The sequence below is a fragment of the Mastigoproctus giganteus genome, chromosome 14 (assembly GCF_048544385.1).
Source record: "Mastigoproctus giganteus isolate SK-2022 chromosome 14, ASM4854438v1, whole genome shotgun sequence".
Taxonomy (NCBI): Eukaryota; Metazoa; Arthropoda; class Arachnida; order Uropygi; family Thelyphonidae; genus Mastigoproctus; species Mastigoproctus giganteus.
Window position 1 is genome coordinate 90,519,426 of NC_143588.1, and position 19,570 is coordinate 90,538,995.

A 19,570-nucleotide genomic window follows, 5' to 3' on the forward strand; every position below is an offset into this window, starting at 1 on the left:
AAGAACTGTTTCTTGCACTTTTGTCTTGTTCCAGGAAATCTTTTCGTCCATTATTTTTTGTTACATTTCAAATTTCTTATCTTTTACTTCTTTATTTTAAAATCATAATATCATTTTTTTAATTTATACTTTATCAGATTTGTACAAGGCAGCCTTATTTTCTAAAGTTTGAAAGAAAATTATTAGATACACTATCTCCATTAATAGTACTAATATTATTAGATATACACTATCTCCATTAATAGTACTAATATTATTAGATACACTATCTCCAGTAATAGTAATTTGTGGGTATTTATGTTTGTTTTGTGCACGTTTAGTTAATTTTTTATAGCCTTTGTTGCTTTGCTGGTTCAGGAATGTGCTTGCTTACTGGCTGTCATAGTGCAAGAGATACAGCACTCAACTCAGGCTTTTATGGATTAAGGGATTATTGAAAACTATCTTCTTCCTTTGCTGCTGGAGTGCCTTGTAGCTGTCCCTGAAGAGATGAGGCATTAGTGGCCAAAAAAAAAAAAAAAAATTGGAAACCTGCTGCTGACATCTTACATATACCAGATAGGACGGGAATGGCGTAGAAGAAAGACAGATGTTTTTGCTGGCCTGGTGTCTGTTAAATGCCAAAAACATATTAATGTCTCATAATTCATAGTATATCAAAATGAAAACAGCAAGTATTGTATAACCAGTTAGAGATTATGGTGGGGAAAAAGTACGCAGGAGGATCTGACTTCTTTTTATAAATTAAAAAAAAAACAGAAAAATTTTAAAAAGTGGCATCGCGAAGCACATGACATACTAGCAACAGAAAATTAATAGACATTTACAAGAATTACAAAAAAAGACACAATTTAGTAAAAAATGCAGATAATATAAGAAGTTTATTTATAGTAAATAAATAAATATATATTACATTTATTTATGGTAATGTTATATTTATTTATGGTACTAGGTAATGATACTTATTAAGGACTAACATATCATTTGTACGCTGAAATAGTTAAAAATTCCCAGTTTAATAAGCATCCTATATAATGAGTTAAAACAAAAATTTGAATGTTAATTATAAAATTTGCTTACTGGATAGTTAGTACTTCTTGAGGAGATCTTGGTCGTCTCAAAATTGAACTATGTCTTTGAATAGCTGGCCGTGGCTATCATATAAAGAAGCAAAGATATATTAAAAGATATTAATTAATTTACTAGACTGTTTACTTATACTATTCATGCAATGAAAAATTGAACAAAATGGAATAATTAATCATTATATGATTTAGTTGTATTTAAAAGAACAAACAAAAAATGTGTACAATAATTACTCTCCTGTTGTAAGTAATAGTAGTAATAGAGGTATGTGATGCAAGAAAGAGAGCATATGAGCTATGAGCTTATATAGCATCATCTAAAAAAAAAAAAAAAAAGAAAACAATTTCACACATCCATTCCCTCTAAAAGCTTGTCCAGTACCTCCTTGAATTTATTTAAGCTATCAACAATGAGAGATGGACGTTTGTTCCAGGAAGTAATCACCCACTGGCTAAAGGCAAGTTACTGCACATCTATTCTACAACTGTCTTTCCTCAATTTGAATTTAAGCCCCCTCATGGTCATAATCTGAGCAAATGGAAGAATCCCATCAGAATTCAGCGTGCTCAACCCATTCAAGGCAATATACACCTCAATCAGATCACCTCGCAGGTGCCTAGTCTCCAGCTGCTGCAATTTGCAGAACTTAAGCCTTTCTTGGTAAGAGGACCCTTTCGTTGCCCTTCTCTGTATATTATAATTATTATTATTATTATTATTATTATTAGCCATATGGTGCAAGGAAGCCTGAGGCTTATGCTGCACTAGGCAAAAAAAAAAAAAAAAAAAAACCTCTGAATTACCCTGTGAGAGAGAGAGACAGAGAAGTAGAAGGGAATCACCAAGAAAGAGAAGAATGATGATATCCAGCTCAGGACCCTGGGTGTGCCAAGCCCACACTCACCAGATGTGAGCCCCTGGAGGTGTGCTCAAGCAAATCACATCCTCCCTAAAATAAGGCCTCCAGACATGTACATAGTGCTCAAGACATGGCCTGACCATTGCCTTATACAAAAGGATAATCACCTCCTTTTCCCTACTAGAAAAATTCCTGTATATCACTGACAATATCCCATAACCTGCTCTGGCAGCCTGTCTACATTGCTCAGAAAACTTCATATCTAAAGATTACTCCCAGATATTTTTCATTTTCAACCACCCTAAGTGTAGTACCACACAGCCGGTATGTTTTTTTTGGATTACTTCTACCCATATGCAGTACTTTGCATTTGTCAATGTTAAACTTCAGTTGCCACTTCTCAGCCCATTAGCCCAAATTTTCTAGATTCTGTTGCAGTAACACACTGCCATTGCTCTCATTAACAACACTGCCAACCTTTGTATCATCTGCAAATTTTGACTTAAGCCCGATATACCTTCATCAATATCAGCAGAAGCATACGATGCAAGAAAATAAGCTTATGCAGCATCAGCCAAAAAAAAAAAAAAAAAAAAAAAACGCTCCCATTTCATCCCTCTGTTCATTCCAAATACCTGTCCAGCTCAGCTTTAAATTTATTTAGGCTATCAACTTCACAACAAAAGATGGAAGTCTGTTCCACCAATCAACTACCCGCTGGCTAAAGACAAACTTCCGCACATCTATCCTACAACTGCCTTTCCTCAATTTGAATTTATGCCATCTCAGGTGATTATTCTGAGCAACAGGAAGAATCCCATCAGCATTGAGCATGCTCAAACCATTCAAGACTTTATACACCTCAATCATATCACCTTGCAGGTGCATAGTCTCCAGACACTGTAATCTGCAAAACTTAAGCCTTTCTTCGTAAGAGCAACCCTTCGTTCCATTCACTAATCTTGTTGCCCTACTCTGTACTCATTCCAACAGCTCTACACTTCTACAGCTCTAACCTTAAAATGAGGCCTCCAGACCTGTATACAGTACTCAAGGTGTGGCCTGACCATTGCCTTATACTAGGGGATAATTACCTCCTTATCCCTGCTAGAAAAATTCCTGTGTATCATTGACAAGACACCATGATCAACTCTTGCAGATTGTCTGCACTGTTCAAAAAACTTCATATCTGCCAGAGCACAATTACCCCCAGGTCCTTTTCATTCTCTACCATTGTCAGTGTAGTACCACAGAGTGATACATCACTCTGGGGTTACTGCTTCCCATATGTAGTACTTTACATTTCTCAATGTTAAACTTCATTTGCCACCTCTCGACCCATCTGCTCAACTTTTCTAGATCCTGTTGCAGCAGCATACTGTCATTAGTGTTCTTATCTGCCCTGCAAACCTTCGTATTGTCTGAAAACTTGGACAATAAGCCTGATATACCATCATCAATATCATTTATAAATACAGAAAACAACAATGGACCCAACACTGCACCCTGAGGGACTCCACTAATAACATTAGTCCATGAAGAGCAGTGTCCATTGATTATCACTCTCTGTCTTCTCCCACTCAACCATCCCTTTATCCATAGCAGCATTTTGCCTCCAATGCCACAATGCTCCAATTTGCGCAGCAGTCTTGCACATGCAACAGTATCAAAGCCTTTCTAAGATCTAATATCAAAGTTATTACGGGCATCCAGTTCCTTTGTGACCAAATCACAGTATCCAATCAAATTGGCCAGACAAGACTTTCCCTTAACAAAACCATGCTCTATCCGAGCTATAACTGAAGTCTTATCTAGATGATCCTGCAGTGCTTCTTTAACCAGTGCCTCCATTAATTTCCCTTGAACAGAAGTTAAATTAGCAGGTGTATAATTACTTGTGTCACCCTTTGATCCTCCTTTGTGAATTGGGGTCACATTTGCAGAGCTCCAGTCCATGGGTACCTCTGCTGAGTCCAAGGAAGCTCTCATAATTATGGCTAAAGGTTTGCTTACTTCCTTTGCTGCCTCCTTTAATATAACTGGATAGATCCCATCCACCCCGGATGCCTTTTTTATGTTTATCTTCAACAATTTCTCCTCCACTTTCCTCTCAGTTATTACAAAAGCATCTAGCTCACTGCCAGAGTTTAACTCACCTCTGGCATTCCCCTCCCTGAATAACTCCTCATGGGTGAATATAGATGCAAAATACTCATTTAGTTTGTTAGCCACCTGAGCAGGATCATCAACAGGTGAACCATCAATATCCAACGGCCCAATCTGATTCATCCCTTTCCTTCTAGAGTTTACATAGGTAAAGAACTCTTTGTTGTTTTTCTTTGCACCCTTTGCCAAAGATTTCTCATAATCTGCCTTTGCCTGCCTAATCTCCTTTGTGATTTGGTTACAGACCAGCTTATATCTATCATAGGCTTCCATGTCACCCATTAATTTATATGTATCCAATGCATTTTTCTTCTCTGCCATATGTCTCATTAGTTCATTTGACATCCATTTAGGCCTAAACCTTGAACAATATTTCTTAGTTGGTATGTAAAGCCTAGTAGCTTCAAAATTAATTCTTTGAATGCCTCCCATTTTGAATTTGCTGTTGGTAATATCGTCAGTTGGTCCCACTGTATAAAATTTAAATAGTGTTTCAGACCACTGTAGTCACCTTTACAAAAGCAAAAACCTTTCCCTTTACCCCTTATGGTAGTTACCTCTTTTAGTAAATCCCACTTCAGCACACTGTAATCACTGCCACCTAGTGGTTCCCTTATCTGCAGATTAACGAAACAACTGTGGGCCCAACACCAAACCCAAAGGGACTCCACTAATAACATTAGTCCACGAAGAGCAGCATCCATTGATTACCACTCTCTCTCTTTTCCTACTCAACCACTCTTTTATCCATTGCAACAACTTACCCTTAATACCAGACTGCTCCAATTTGTACAGCAGTCTTCCATGCACAACAGTGTCAAAACCTTTCCTCAATTCCAAGTATATGATATCAAAATTATGTTTTGCATCCAGTTCCTTTGTAACAACATCATAGTATCCAATCATATTGGTCAGACAAGCCTTTCCATTAACAAACCCATGCTGTGTCTGAATTATTACTGCAGTCTTGTCTAGATGACCTGGGAATGTATCTTTAACCAGTGACTCCATTATTTTTCCCAGAACAGAAGTTAAACTAACTGGTCTGTAATTACTCATATCACCCTTAGATCCCCCTTTGTGGATTGGGGATATATTTGAGATCTCCAGTCTGTGGGAACCTCCCCTGGGTCCAAGGATGCTCTCATTATTATGGTAATTAGGAAGAATGAGGTAAACTGTCTCATACCTGGGTTCTGGAGAATAAAGAGGATTTGAAGGCAGTCCAGTGATATTCACCATAGGACTTGTGCTGGTTCTCAGTGCTTCCTGATTATTACTAAAAAAAACTATGGATTTTGGGAACTGCAACCTTTCATTAAGGTAACTGATTGAACTTCAGCATTAAGGCTTACCCAGAGATGTTTGCAATAGCAACTCCTGGCTACTTGTAACTCCACCCACTACTTTTTAGTGATTGGTAGATGTACTGCTGTGAATAAGCAACAGGTTTTTGGGTGGGATTCAAGTGAAAAAAAAAAAAAAAAAAAGAATAATCATAAGTTATTTTTTCCTTGAAACTCTCCCAAAAGTCATACAAACTAACCTAACCATTTTTTTAGTATTGTATACTTAAGATCAACTCACTTGCTGAGTAAAAAAGTTTGTGTTACTTTATACAGGATTGATTCAAGCAAAAAAAAAAAAAAAAAAAAAAAAAAAAAAAAATGCAAATCATTTTTTTTTTGCTGAATCCCTCTTGAAAGTTGTACAAAGTAACTTAATGGTTTTTTTTGTTTTTTTACTATGATATAATATTAACCCAATTAATAATCAAAAATGGTAATAGTAGCAGTAGAGTTTTAGGGGACTCAGCAACTAAGGCCATGTTGCTCCATGTATACTGTCTTATGAATTGCATGTGGTCGATTTTCTGTTTGCTGGAAGAAAAACTCAATTTTCACGGAGAAAAGGCCATGCTACCTTCACCTGAGATCAACTGACTAACTCAGCCATGTTGTCAAAAAATACACACAAAAATTCCCCAGGTCACCGACAGAACTTGAACTCTGGTCTCTTCCACCCAGCGTAGAGAGAATGATGATTCTACCAACCATGCTACCCATGAAGGCAGCAATTGGAAGGATCTGAAGTCATTTGCAAAACGGTACTCCCCACAACAAAAAATTGTGGTGATTAGCATCCAATCACAAAGAAGCAGTGGGTGGAGCTACAGGTGTCAGAGTCGCTGTGGCACAAATACACGGGTAAGCCTCACATACAGCAGTTTAATCATAGGCAATTTACAAAATATTCAAAAATGATTTTGTCACAATTACTCTTATCAATAATTTAAGAAACTTTCAATTAACAAGCTTAACACCTCACCTTACACCAGTGGGTTTTTTCACACACATGCTGTCCCTTCAGTTCTCTTGGCGCCTCCGTAGCCAGGTGGGCAGGAGCAGCAGTGTGTAGCACACGCTTCTTGATTAGACCGGGGTTCGAGCCCGTGACCACCAAATACGGAGGATGCGGAAAGGTCAGGTAATGACCACCACATATCCCTGGAGAAATATGGCCTTAGTTGCTAATGCTCCTAAAAACCAAATAACAAACAAACAAACCTTCAGTTCTCTCCCGAGCGATAGCACTCCCACTACTCTGAGCCCATTGATTTGTTGCTCTAGTCTGAGGCATAATTTTCATTTAAATTCAATTTAATTTGAAAATACCACAGTAAACTAATAGACATCTAAACGCAATAATAAAACTACTATCACGCTATAAAGTTTACATTACATATATCATACTAGACAGTTACGTTTGTAGAGCTTTAAATTAGTTATAACCTTTTAAGGGCTTACCTAAAACCAAAAAAATAGAAAAATATATATGCCAACCACTGTGATTAGATCCTTCCAATTACTTATTTCCTACAATTAAAACCCTACAGTTAGACTACCATGCACTACACAACTAATTACATGATACGGTATCCACGCCAAATCACTGATATAAAAGCTCAAAGAATGTTAGTATTAGCATTAGCTGTTGGAAATGATGCAACACAGCAAGCTTACACAGCATCAGCCAAAAAAAAAAAAACCAACACTTCCCATTTTAGCTATTCATGCCTTCCAACAGTTTGTCTAGTTCTTCCTCGGATTTATTTAAGCTATCAACTTCCACAACAACAAATGGAAGTTTGTTCCAACAACAACCACCAGCTGGCTAAAGGCAAAATTCTGCACATCTATTCTGCAACCATCCTGCCTTAATTTGAATTTGTGCCCTCTCATATGTTTGGTCTGAGCAAGAGGAAGAATCCCATCAGCATTAAGCTTGCTAAATCCATTCAAAGCCTTAAACACCTCGCCGACTGGGCTAACCGGGTGGATAAAGTGCCTACCTGGCAACCCAAAGGTCATGGGTTCGAATCCCGCCTTGGGCTTGGATCAGAGTAGAAAATGCAAAAACTTCGGGAGGTGCATTATGGCCACAGAAGCTGATGTGCCAACGACTAACAAAAAAAAAAAAAAAAAACTTAAACACCTCAATCAGATTACCTTGCAGGTGCCTAGTCTCCAGATACTGCAATTTGCAGAACTGAAGCATTTCTTGATAAGAGCACTCCTTTGTTCTCCTCACCAATCTTGTTGCCCTTCTCTGTACTAGTTCCAGAAGCTCTACATCCTTCCTAAAATGAGGCATCCAGGCCTGTATTTTCATACTGAAGATGTGCCTGACCAATGCCGTATGCAATGGAATAATCACTTCCTTATTCTTGCTAGCAAAATTTCTGTATATCATTGACAAAATTACATGAGCTGTCATGGCAGCCTGTCAGCACTGCTTGGAGAACTTCATATCCAATTACAGTACATAATTACCATCAGCTCTCATTTTCCACTACCCTAAGTGTAGTACCACACAGTTGGTCTCTCAGGTTACTGCTACCAATATGCAGTACTTTGCATTTGTAAAAGTTAAACTTCAACTGGCCATTTCTCAGCCCACCTGCCTAACTTTTTTAAATCCTGTTGTTAGCAACCCTGTTATTCCTGTTATTAGCAATCCTGCCAAATTTTTATCATCTGCAAACTTGGACATTAAGCCTGATAGGCCTTCATCAGCATCATTGATAAATATAGAACATTAGGCCCAACACCAAACCCTGAAGGACTTCACTAATAACATTATTCCATAAGCAATGTCCATTAATTACCACTGTCTGTCTTCTCCCACTTAATCATCCCTTTATCCACAGCAGCAACTTACCTTTAATGCCACACTACTCCAATTTGTACAGCAGTGTCTTATGTGCAACAGTATCAAAAACCTTCCTGAAATCCAAGTATATGATATCAAAATTATTTTTTGCACCAAGTTCCTTTACGACCATATCGTAGTATCCAATGAAACTGCTCAGACAAGGTTTCCCCTTAATAAACCCATGCTGTGTCTGAAGTACAATTGCAGCCTTGTCTAGGTGATCCTACAATACTTCTTTTACTAGTGACTCCATTATTTTCCTTGGAACAGAAGTTAAGGTAACAAGATCTATGATTACTCGTGCTGCCCTTTGATCCCCCCCTTTGTGAATCGAGGGATACACTCGCAATTCTTCAGTTTGCAGAGACTTCCCCTGATCCAAGGAAGCTCTCATAATTATGGCTAATGGTTTTCTTACTTCCTTCACTGCCTCCCTTGATTCCATCCATCCAAGGTGTTTTTCGAATGCTTAACTTCTGCAATTTTCCTTCCACTTTCTCCTCAGTTATTACAAAATCATTTAGCTCTCTGTTAGAATTTGATAAACTTCTGGCATTCTTAAAGAATTAAGAATGAAGAATTAAGAAACTTAAAGAATTTCTCATGTGTGAATGCACCTAGCAGCAAAATACCTACTCAATACCTATTTGGCAGCAACCTGAGCAGGATCATCAACAGTTGACTCATTAACATTAAAAGTGACCCAATGTGATTCAATCTCTTCCTTCTACTGTTAATATCAGCATAAAAGTCTTTGTTGTTTTTTTGCAAACTTTGCCAGAGACTTTTCATAATCTGTCTTAGCTTTGCTAACCTCCTTTGTGACTTGATTACAGATTAGTTTATATCTACCATAGTCTTCTGTGTGGCCTGATAATTTATATACATCCCATACATTTTTCATCTCCACCATAAGTCTCATCTGACATCGATTTAAACCTACACACTGAAGAGTATTTCTTAGTTGGTATTAAAAGCCTAGTAGCTTCTATAATTAATTCCTTGAATGCTTCCCATTTAGAATTTGCTGATGGTAACATCATCAGTTGGTCCCAGTATATAGAATTTAAAAACTAGCACACTACTGTAGTCCCCTTTAATCAAGTAAATAACTCTTCCCTTTACCCTCGATGGTAGTTACATCTTTAAGTAAATCTCACATCAATACATTGTGATCACTGTCACCTAGTGATTTTTTTATCTGCAGATTCTTAATGCACAAATAATCTGCAGCCATTTTCAATCCACTGCAGGATGTAAGCCTCCTCAATGATTCTTGTTGAGGGGAATGGACCATAATCTGCCATGCTGGTCCAGTGCATGTTGGCAGATCAACCATATTTAGCAGTCAGGGACTTGAATCCCAATCTACTCAAAGATAGCAAGCTACTGCACTCCCACTCCTGACCACTCGGCTATGGTCAGGAGCGGAAGTGCAGCTATGGTCATTATCAGTGATGAATAATCACTGATAATAATCAGATCAAGAGTATTATTCTCTCTTGTAACCTCTTTAATATGCTGCTATAGAAAATAGTCATCCAATAAATCTACAAAAGTCTTGCTAGTGTGTGCGTGACCAACCCATAAGTTCCAGTCAATATCTGGAAAGTTAAAATCCCCCATTATAAGACATTTGATTGATTGGCGCATTCTGTTTCTCTATACAGTTGTTCATTGTACTCATTAGTCATTTGGCCTAAAACACCCTTCTACTCTCATTTTTGTCTTTCCAGCACTTATGTCACACCAAACTAACTCAACATTGCACTGGCCACTCATGTCAACCAGATGCACTGCCTTAGATTTTATGTGCTTCAATACTAAGAAGAATAACCTCCTCCTATCATGTCTCTCCTTTCTGTACATATTTGTGCTCCCCATATTGAAATACTGCATTCCTTATCTCCAAGTAATGCCACATCTCTGATATCCCCACAGTGCCTGCCTTCATTTGATAACTTGACCAACGCTTCAATTCATAAAATTTATTTACTATGCTCCTAGCATCATTGTACATGCAAGTATAATATAATATAGTGTATATAATTTAATCACAATGGCACTGATATTTTCCTTCCACCTAGGGTCCTTTTTAAAAAACTGCAGTCCAGTTATTCTACTGGTCTTTCCCTTTCGATTTAGCAAACAGTCCAGCAGCTCACATTCATAATCACTAGGTAGGGTTATCGCTGTATTTTAGATAACCACTTTGTAGGTTATTGGAGGTGTGATATTTGCTAAATGAATAAATTGCCACAAAGAAACTGAAAACGTAAAACAAATATGATGAAAGCCAAAAAATTGATGTGGAATTGAAATGAATCTTCTAAAGGTCAGGTTTAACAGTAATTTTAAATTCTAGTGAAATTTAAGTAGAATATTTAGCATTTACCTTTGGGATGTATCTTCTCACAGGCCGTCTCTGTTTATTTCCAATATCAGCATATCTGAAATTTCATTTTCAAAAAAGAATACGGTTATGCAATAAAAATGAAAGTTTCACTAAAATTTTTAACCCAAGTTACAGAGAAAATTCATTATTATATACCATATATAGATATTATACTATCATTCATTATACATAATTTTTTTAAAAAATAAATATCATTAATTACAGCTGCAAGTCAAGTAAAATTTAATACTGACTTCTAATTTGCACAAGCAGTATGAGTTAAAAGGGATGCATATGCTAAAATCGTTGCTTTTATGGTGCTGTGGGTTGCGTCCACTCATGGGAACAGGTTTGGTCATAAAGTTTTGGTTTGTGAGTGTAGAAAATGAAATCTATCAGTGTGAGAGGCAGTGTATAGTTGACATCAGATATTGACTAGTAAGTGATTTAAACCATGTTCACTAAATTAATTGAGACATGGGCTCGAGCTGACAAACCTGAATTCAAATGTTAAAGTAAAGAGTGGCCACATCAAGAGTATCCTCAATGCTCTTGATGTCCCACATTTATTGCTTGGTTCCTGCCGAATAAAATGCGGCAAGAACCAAGCATCATTAAGGCGATGCTATTATGGCTGTGATGTGTAACAGTGACATTCTTTATCTTACCATGCTAGTGGTACCGGCCAATGCATAGTAGTAGTAGTAGCAGTAATACAACAACAACAAGTGAGTTCCGATTACAGTTAATAATTAGTGCAGTTATATTAATTTTATTTTCAAGAATAATGTACTAAAGATTCGTCTAGTGATGATCTGTCTAGTAATGGTACCAAATCTCCTGCATCTTCTGCAGGTAATGTTTTATTATATATAATTTTATGACTGATTGCATCATTGCAATACAATACTTCCGTAGCCTGACTAAGAAACACAGTTGGCTATTAATAATTCAGGCTGGACCCATCAATAAGAAATCCGGCCTTTCTAGTGTAGGATGATTGTTGAGTGCACCCACCTCATGGTATCTAGGTCATTGGCTCTGGAAGAGATTATACAGTGTGCTCCTGCATTCCTCTGTCAAGAATGCACCTGAAACAAACTAGTGAGCTGTTCTGCCACAAACAGCTTGCTTGATTACTCGCCTAATCTCTTTACAGCAATTGTTAGAAAGTGTCTGCTTCACCTCCAGTCCTTCCCCAGAACAGTGACCACTAAAAGTCATTCCTGTTGCCTGCCATCATATTGTCTTACTGCAATACCATCCAGTAAAACCAAAGATCAACTAAACACAAAGACAACTACTGCCATTTGCAGCTGCTGCAACAAGCAAGTCAGTGAAGCGGTTTCATGTAAATTATGTTCTGCTCTTTGCAAATCATGTTCAAGCCTAAAATCCCTATGGAAATTAAACACCCTGTGCCACAAGAATTTCACGTATCTTCCTTGAACAACCGGCCAAAAAAATATAGGTCCCGTGAGCAGTCACCAATTGCACAGACAAACAACATGGTGAAGTGATCACAGTCCCAAGTGTAGCTGATAATGATACATCTATAACCTCTATCTCCTCAGCTGCTGATACAATTCATCCAACTGACTGTCTCCCAGATATAAGTGCCGAATTCGTGGAACAGCCCAGTTTGCACTGTGATATATCAGTACCACCACAACCTGTGTGGCTGACGATGACGATAAAGACTCTACCTTCTCTAACTTAGAAGAAGAAATGACACATCCCTCCATTGCAGTGTTTCCACTGTAACACAACCCAAACAGAAGACTTCACCGATATCCTGCACACACAGCCAACAATGCAAGTGGAGTCCCAAAGAAGGAATTCACCTTCTATCATGCTTATTAATGTCTACACAGACTGATTTTTCGTTTGCTGAATCTCTGTCTCCCAGCCCCTCCACATGCCTCTTCAAGGACCATAAATCACTTGACCACAACAATAACATCAATCCTCTAAGATATCAAACATCACATGCTCTGCACTATTAATAACTGTGTATCCTCCATGGCTGAAAGCCTTCTTCAAAACCTAAGTTTGTGTAGATGTAATGATGGCAATCAAGCTATTAAATGTGTCACGACATAGACCTGCACTACTAATCAAGCACACAATAACTACAGCACTACCACATTGCATTCAGACCAAGCACAAAATAGCCTTGAGACCATATAACCGAAGAGCTTCCCTGCCAGGACAACCAAACAAGAATCCTTGCTGGTCCTATGAAAGAATCAGCTAACCCACATATGTTACTTAGTGTCCCACTTCATAAGCCACAGAAGCCCTCTACCAAACTGCAACAGAAACCCAACCCCGAGAGCAGCACTGAGCCTTACATGTATCCAAGCCAGGTGTGTCAATCTACAACACCGAAAAATCCCAACATCCACAAATGTGGTCCCTCACTGCTAATGTTGCAACCATCCTGGGCAGAGGTTGTAGCTGCATCTCCTCCATCTATGGGCCAGCGTTATCATAATAAGCTTTGCCTCCCTTCTAAGCCACTTCTAAGCTGTAGGCAATGCACCCGCCAACTATCCATCTGCGACGAAGCCTATTTGTGTCCCGACTAGCCCCAAATACAACTCCAAATGATATCAAATCATACATAATGCAAGAGCTTCTCCTTAACGTTTCTGTCACACTACTTAAGAAATCACCCCTCCATACATCATTCAAAGTTAAGTGTGATGCACATTTCAACTCCATATCAATGACCACTCTTTAGCCATCTGGATCATTACTCAGCCATATTACCAATCTAAGTCCAAGGTCACCTCATGTCCAGCCATGACTACTCAACTATCCTACCAAGACAACCTCCAAGCATGCCTCCACAAAATTGCAATTCTCAGATGCCCAACCCCAGAAACCAGGGTTATCCAATGATGAGCTTTATACATACCTTCATGATGAAACCTCTGATCAACCTCTGTGATGTCACAGCTCCAATGAAATCTGCCCTCAGCTGATACCAACTATTATAACCAACTGTGCTGGAAAGCTAACGAGCAAAAAAAATCCTGTCTGTAAATCAGCACTCCTGAAGCTTCCAAAACATTCGCAGTATTTGGAATAAGCTTGAAACGCTCTAGCAGATACTCCTGTCCCAAATAGCTGATGCTTGTCTGAAACCCGGCTGGAACCACAATAAGAATCAGTTGCCTCTGCCCAAACACCCAGTTAAAAATTATTCTTCACCCGTGGTGGGGGTGTTTCTGTTATCATAAATGCCAGCAGACTTGAATTTCTCCGTGAAGTCTCCAGCCATTCCAATCTGTTCAATGCATTGATTGTAATGGTCAAGATAAACTCCTGCTTATTAGATCTTGGTGCAATCTATATACCTCCAACACCTGATGCTCAGACAATCAATGATATTGCATCCTGGCTAATACACTCCAAACATCTGCCATCCAACTCATCTGTGGAGATATTAACTTACCACCAAGCCTCCAAATCTCCATGAGTTACTTATGGCTAATATTACACCTAGTGGCCTCAGGATCATAAATGAAGGCCCAACTAGAGGCCTTCATTGCCTTGACCTCATATTATCATCTGGTTTCTGTCGTGTTGCCATTAAACCTGAAACTCACTTTGACCATGAACCCTTCGTAGTCCTATTGCAGCTCCCAATGCCCAACTTTGATGTCTCCAATAGCGTGAAAAGGAAGGTCATCAGTCATCATCTCTCCCACCTTCATACAACCAAACAGAAGCCTTGAAGCAGCAAGATTCATTTGCTAGGAGTTCTTGAATATCAGGCAACCTGGAACTGGCCCAAGACATATTAACTAGATGGTTGCACACTGTTACAATGTTCTCAGCAGATAAACAGGTCTCTCTCTCTCTCTCTCTCTCTGCTAGAACTAATGCTTAGTGGTCTCAGGAGCTAAATTACAGTTTAAAGTGCAAACAGTCCCTTCATAAACAATGGAAACAGTCTGGTACTGCACACGACAGAATTCAGTACTCCAAAACCAGAGCACTGTTTAACAGACTGAAGTCTGTTAAACAGTGGTTAACAGCCATTCAATTTTTTAACAGCCATTAAAAATACAAACAAGACCTTATCCAAAGGCAAATTGCCATACTCTACCCCTAACTCTGAACCAGATTCCAACTTAAATCCAGTTGAATGGATCAACTATGTAACCAGATTTCATGAGAACACTCTATAATTACCAACCAGACTCCATTTCTGGTCCAGCTGATGAACTGTTTTCCATCCAAATCGATTGAGAGCAGCTCTTTCAAGCCATCAACATGACGGACTTGCCGCATCCGTCATGCACTGCTGGCGTGGATAAAGTTCCGCATTTCATCCTCAAAAAAAAAATATATATATATATATATTTATTAGGGTAATTGATTACATCTACTTGTGTGTCTTGTGTCTGTAAATTGCATGTGTTCTCTGGTCGATTTCCCTGTTTTGCCGAACGAAAAACCCGTTTCTGGGAGAAAACCTTGCTATCTATGCCTGAGACTAACTAGCTCGGCCAGTGAGTGAAAAAAGCCCATTAAAGTTCCTCATGTGGGGAGGAAAGGTGACAATACCACTGTGCTACGTGTGCAGACCTCAAAGTGCCTCAGTCTATATATTCTTGATTCTCTACTCTACTTGTTCAATCGATTCAAGCCCCAGAACAGAATAACCAGGTGCAAACTACCCTGGTTCGAAAGGACTTAGTTTTATTAGGGGACTCCATTATCAGGGAAATATTTTTTGTAATTAAGATAAGTGGACTAGAACCAGGGTATGTCTGCCAGGGGCAACTATTAATGATGTCACCAACAGAGTGTCAGATTTTAAGGAGGGTAAAGAGAATATTATTATTCATGTGGGGACTAATGATATTAAGCATACACGATCTGGCGATTTGTTAGACAAATACAGGACCATGCTGAAGAAATGCAGCAAGTTAGGTCACAATGTCTATGTGTCTGCAGTTCTACCCAGACATGATAGGAGGGATTATATGCTGAAAGCCTTGTGGATTAACTCAAGACTTGAAGGACTTTGCAAGGCTTTTGGGGGGAAATTTCTATCAGCTTGGCCCACTCTTGTAGGTACAAGGAATCTGTTTTGTAGAGAGGGGATACATTTAAACAAAGGTGGCAAGAGTTTTTGCCAGCATTATTGAGGATACCTTAAAGGTTCAGAGAAACTGCTAGTTTGGGGGGGGGGCAAAGGATAATACAGATACACGTTTATCTGATAGTATTGGTCAAATTAACTCTTGCACATACCTCAGGAGTTCTTGTTTGTTACCACAACAGAACATATTAGCAAGATGTTCTGAGGGCAGAAACATTTCAAATGAGTGGGCAGCTAATACCAGGGAAGCGACCTTAAATAACTTTAAGGGGTGTGTCAGGGTAGTTAACTATACAAGAACACTTAAGTCTTAATTGTTTGTACAGTGATGTCAGAAGTGTTGTCAATAAAATGAGTGAATTTGAACTGCTCGTTGGGACAAGTAACACTGACATAATAGGGCTTATGGAAACGTGGTGCCACCTGGAGATAGGGGATGATGAGTTTCAGTACAGTATGTATAATGTATTTAGGGAAGATAGAAGGGGTGATGGGGTCATGGGGTCATGCTTCTTATCAAAAGCAGCCTGAGCACGACAAAAGCCTTCCTGGATTCAGATGTTTCACATGCTAATATAGAATCTGTATGGTGTGAGATAGGTGCAAGAAAAGATATAATGAGAGTGGGAATAATCTACAGGCCAGGTGATTGTGAAGATTATGATGAGAGCCTCTTCATGCAAATGGAATGGGCAAGTAAGCATGAATGTCTTATTAAGGGTGATTTTAATTTGCCTCTAATTGATTGGAGCAAATGAGAGGGAAACTCCACATGGGGGACAAAATTTTTAAATCAACTAGATGATTGCTATTTGTATCAACATGTCAGGGAAAGTACTAGAAAAAACAATACTCTAGACCTCATCAACACCCATGAACCAGATGACATAATAGGGCTGACAGTACAGGACCCAACAGCAGGAAGTGATCACGGAGTTCTACAGTGGACAATGAAGAGAGAGGTAGCAGTAGTTTTTTTATTTTTTATTTATTATTATTATTATTATTATTATTAGCCATATGGTGCAAGGAAGCCCGAGGCTTATGCTGCACCAGCGGAAAAAAAAACAGAATTACCCTGGGGGGAGAGAGAGAGAGAGAGAGAGAGAGAGAGAGAGAGAGAGAGAGAGAGAGAGAGAGAGAGAGAGAGAGAGAGAGAGAGTAGAAGGGAATCACCAAGAAGGAGAAGAATGATGATATCCAGCTCAGAACCCTGGGTGTGCCAATCCCATACTCACCATATGTGAGCCCCTGGGGTTGTTAAAGGCAAAGAAATGGGTTATAATTTCAGGAAAGGAAATTGCAATGCCTTAAGGTGCTACATGGCCTCTAGTAACTGGGTAGATATCTCACAAAGAGTGAATGCAATTGAACTATGATATACCTTTAAAACATTAATCACAGAAGCTTTGAATGCATATATACCATTAAAAAATACTCCACAAGGAGGATTCCAAGTTGGATGAATAATGAAGTTGCCAGATTACTTGAGCAGAGAAAGACAACATGGAAACGTTACAGAGCAATAAAAAGTACAGAAGCATATAACAGCTACAAATGGATCTGTAATAGTGCCACAGAAAAGGTTAGGTTGGCAAAGGCAGATTATGAGAAGGATCTGTAATAGTGCCACAGAAAAGGTTAGGCTGGCAAAGGCAGATTATGAGAAATCGCTGGCAAAGAGGGAGGATAAGGAATTCTTTACATATATAAATATAAAGAAGAGAAGAACAAACCAGACTGACCCTTATGTAATGAACGTTGGATAGTATTTGATACCCCAGCTGAAGTTGCAGATGAACTTTGCATCAATATTTACAGAAAAAAAACCCTTTACGTCAATAAGAAATTCTGAGAGTGAAGTTTAAAAAAATGTAATTAATGATGCTGAAATTTCACATTTATTTAATAAAAAATCTTTCAAGCATACAGGCCAGTACGGTTCCTGGGGTTGATGACATATATGCTATAATCTTAAGGGAGGCGGCAAGTGAGTGCATTGAACCACTGAGGCTAATTATGCGAGTATCACTGGACTCGGGAGTGATTCCGTCGGATTGAAAAAGTGCCAATGCATCTCTAAGAGTGAAGTGGGAAATTACCGGCCAGTTAGTCTAACTTCAGTAGTAGGGAAAATCATGGAGACAATGATCAAAGTTGGGATTAAGGAACATTTAGATAGAAATGGAATTCTCAATGATACTGAGCATGGTTTTGTAAAGGGAAAATCATGTTTAACTAACCTGGTTAGCTATTTTGAGAGGGTCACTCAAGAGCTGGACTTGGGATATAATTTTCACATTGTTCATTTGGATTTCAGCAAAGCATTTGACTCAGTCCCACATGAGCAGTTACTTTACAAGCTGGAACAGGTTGGAATCACAGGGAAAATCCTTAGATGGATAGCTGGATGGCTTCAGGGCAGAGGCAGAGGGTTGTGATAAATGGTTATTCCTCAGATTGGGTTGATGTAAAAAGTGGGGTTCCCCAAGGATCAGTATTAGGACCACTGTTGTTTTTGATTTTCATAATTGATATCGATGAAGGGTTAGAGGGCATGATGTCTAAATTTGCAGATGATGTAAAGATTGGTAGAGTAGTTAATGATTGCCGCCAATCAGACCTTCTTTAGAATGACCTAGATAGACTTCAGGGATGGTCAGAAAAATTGCAGCTATGCTTTAATCCAGCAAAGTGTAAGGTATTGCACCTGGGGAACAGTAACCCCAAAATCATCAATCAGGCACCTGTCAGGTGTATAAGGCCTTGAATGGGTTGAGCATGCTGAATTCTGATGGGATTCTTCCACTTGTTCAGATTACGAACCTAAGGGGGCATAGGTTCCCACATCTGGGGTGGTACCCCCAAAACCTCTCTCAGGCTTCTTGATTCCATTCAGAGGAGGGCAGTTAGGTTAATTAATGATTCATCCCTAACAGAGTCTCTCCACTCGCTGTCTCATAGACATACTGTTTCTGCTGCATGCCTCTTCTGTAGAAGAGGCATGCAGCCGAACACGTGCAACCACCAGCCAACATCCATTTACTGTCCAACTTCAAACTCACAGAACCAACTTTTCATCTTCCTCGTTTATTTATTCAACTGCCGTTTTCTGGAACAACCTTCCTTCAAACGTATTTCCTGAAAATTACAGTCTACAGAAGTTCAAGTCCAATGTTAACAAATATCTTCTTTCGTCTTCTCAACCTCCAACCCAAGCAGGGTATTAAGTACTATAGGTTCTAATACCTCTCGTGTTTGGGGTTTACATAAAAAAATAAATAAATAAAATAAATTCAAATTGAGGAAAGACAGCTGTAGAATAAATGTGCGGAAATTTGCCTTTAGCCACACTCCTAATTGCTGGAACAAACTTCCATCTGTCGTGGAAGTTCATAGGCTAAATAAATTTAAGGAGGAACTGGACAAACATTTAGAGGGAATGGTTGTGTGAATTTTTTTTTTTTTGGCTATGCTACATAAGCTCATGCACTTGCTTTCTTGCATCACATGCCACAATTACTATTACTATAACTTATACACTTGGCACAGTTGAACTAAAGCCGGTAGTGGAGGAAAAGGACTTGGGTGTTACATTAGCATTATCATTAGTAGAGGCATATGATACAGTCAGATACAGTTACGATACAGTCAGACTTTAAGTTCGCTGAGCATTGTAGACATTTTATCGATGATGTATCGAACAATTGCTAGTCAAGATAAGGAT

At 38.8% G+C, this 19,570-nt stretch overlaps 1 protein-coding gene across 1 annotated transcript in view; it reads right to left on the minus strand.

Moving 5' to 3' along the window:
- Positions 1-19,570, minus strand: part of LOC150075341 (doublecortin domain-containing protein 2-like) — a 122,518-nt gene that overhangs the window by 60,062 nt on the left and 42,886 nt on the right. Inside the window, exons 2-3 of the mRNA XM_090388454.1 lie at positions 10,722-10,776; positions 1,081-1,154 (exon numbers count right to left, since the gene is read on the minus strand). Of these exons, the coding sequence (XP_090244580.1) occupies positions 1,081-1,154; positions 10,722-10,776 (129 nt within the window). The remainder of the gene's footprint in view (positions 1-1,080; positions 1,155-10,721; positions 10,777-19,570) is intronic.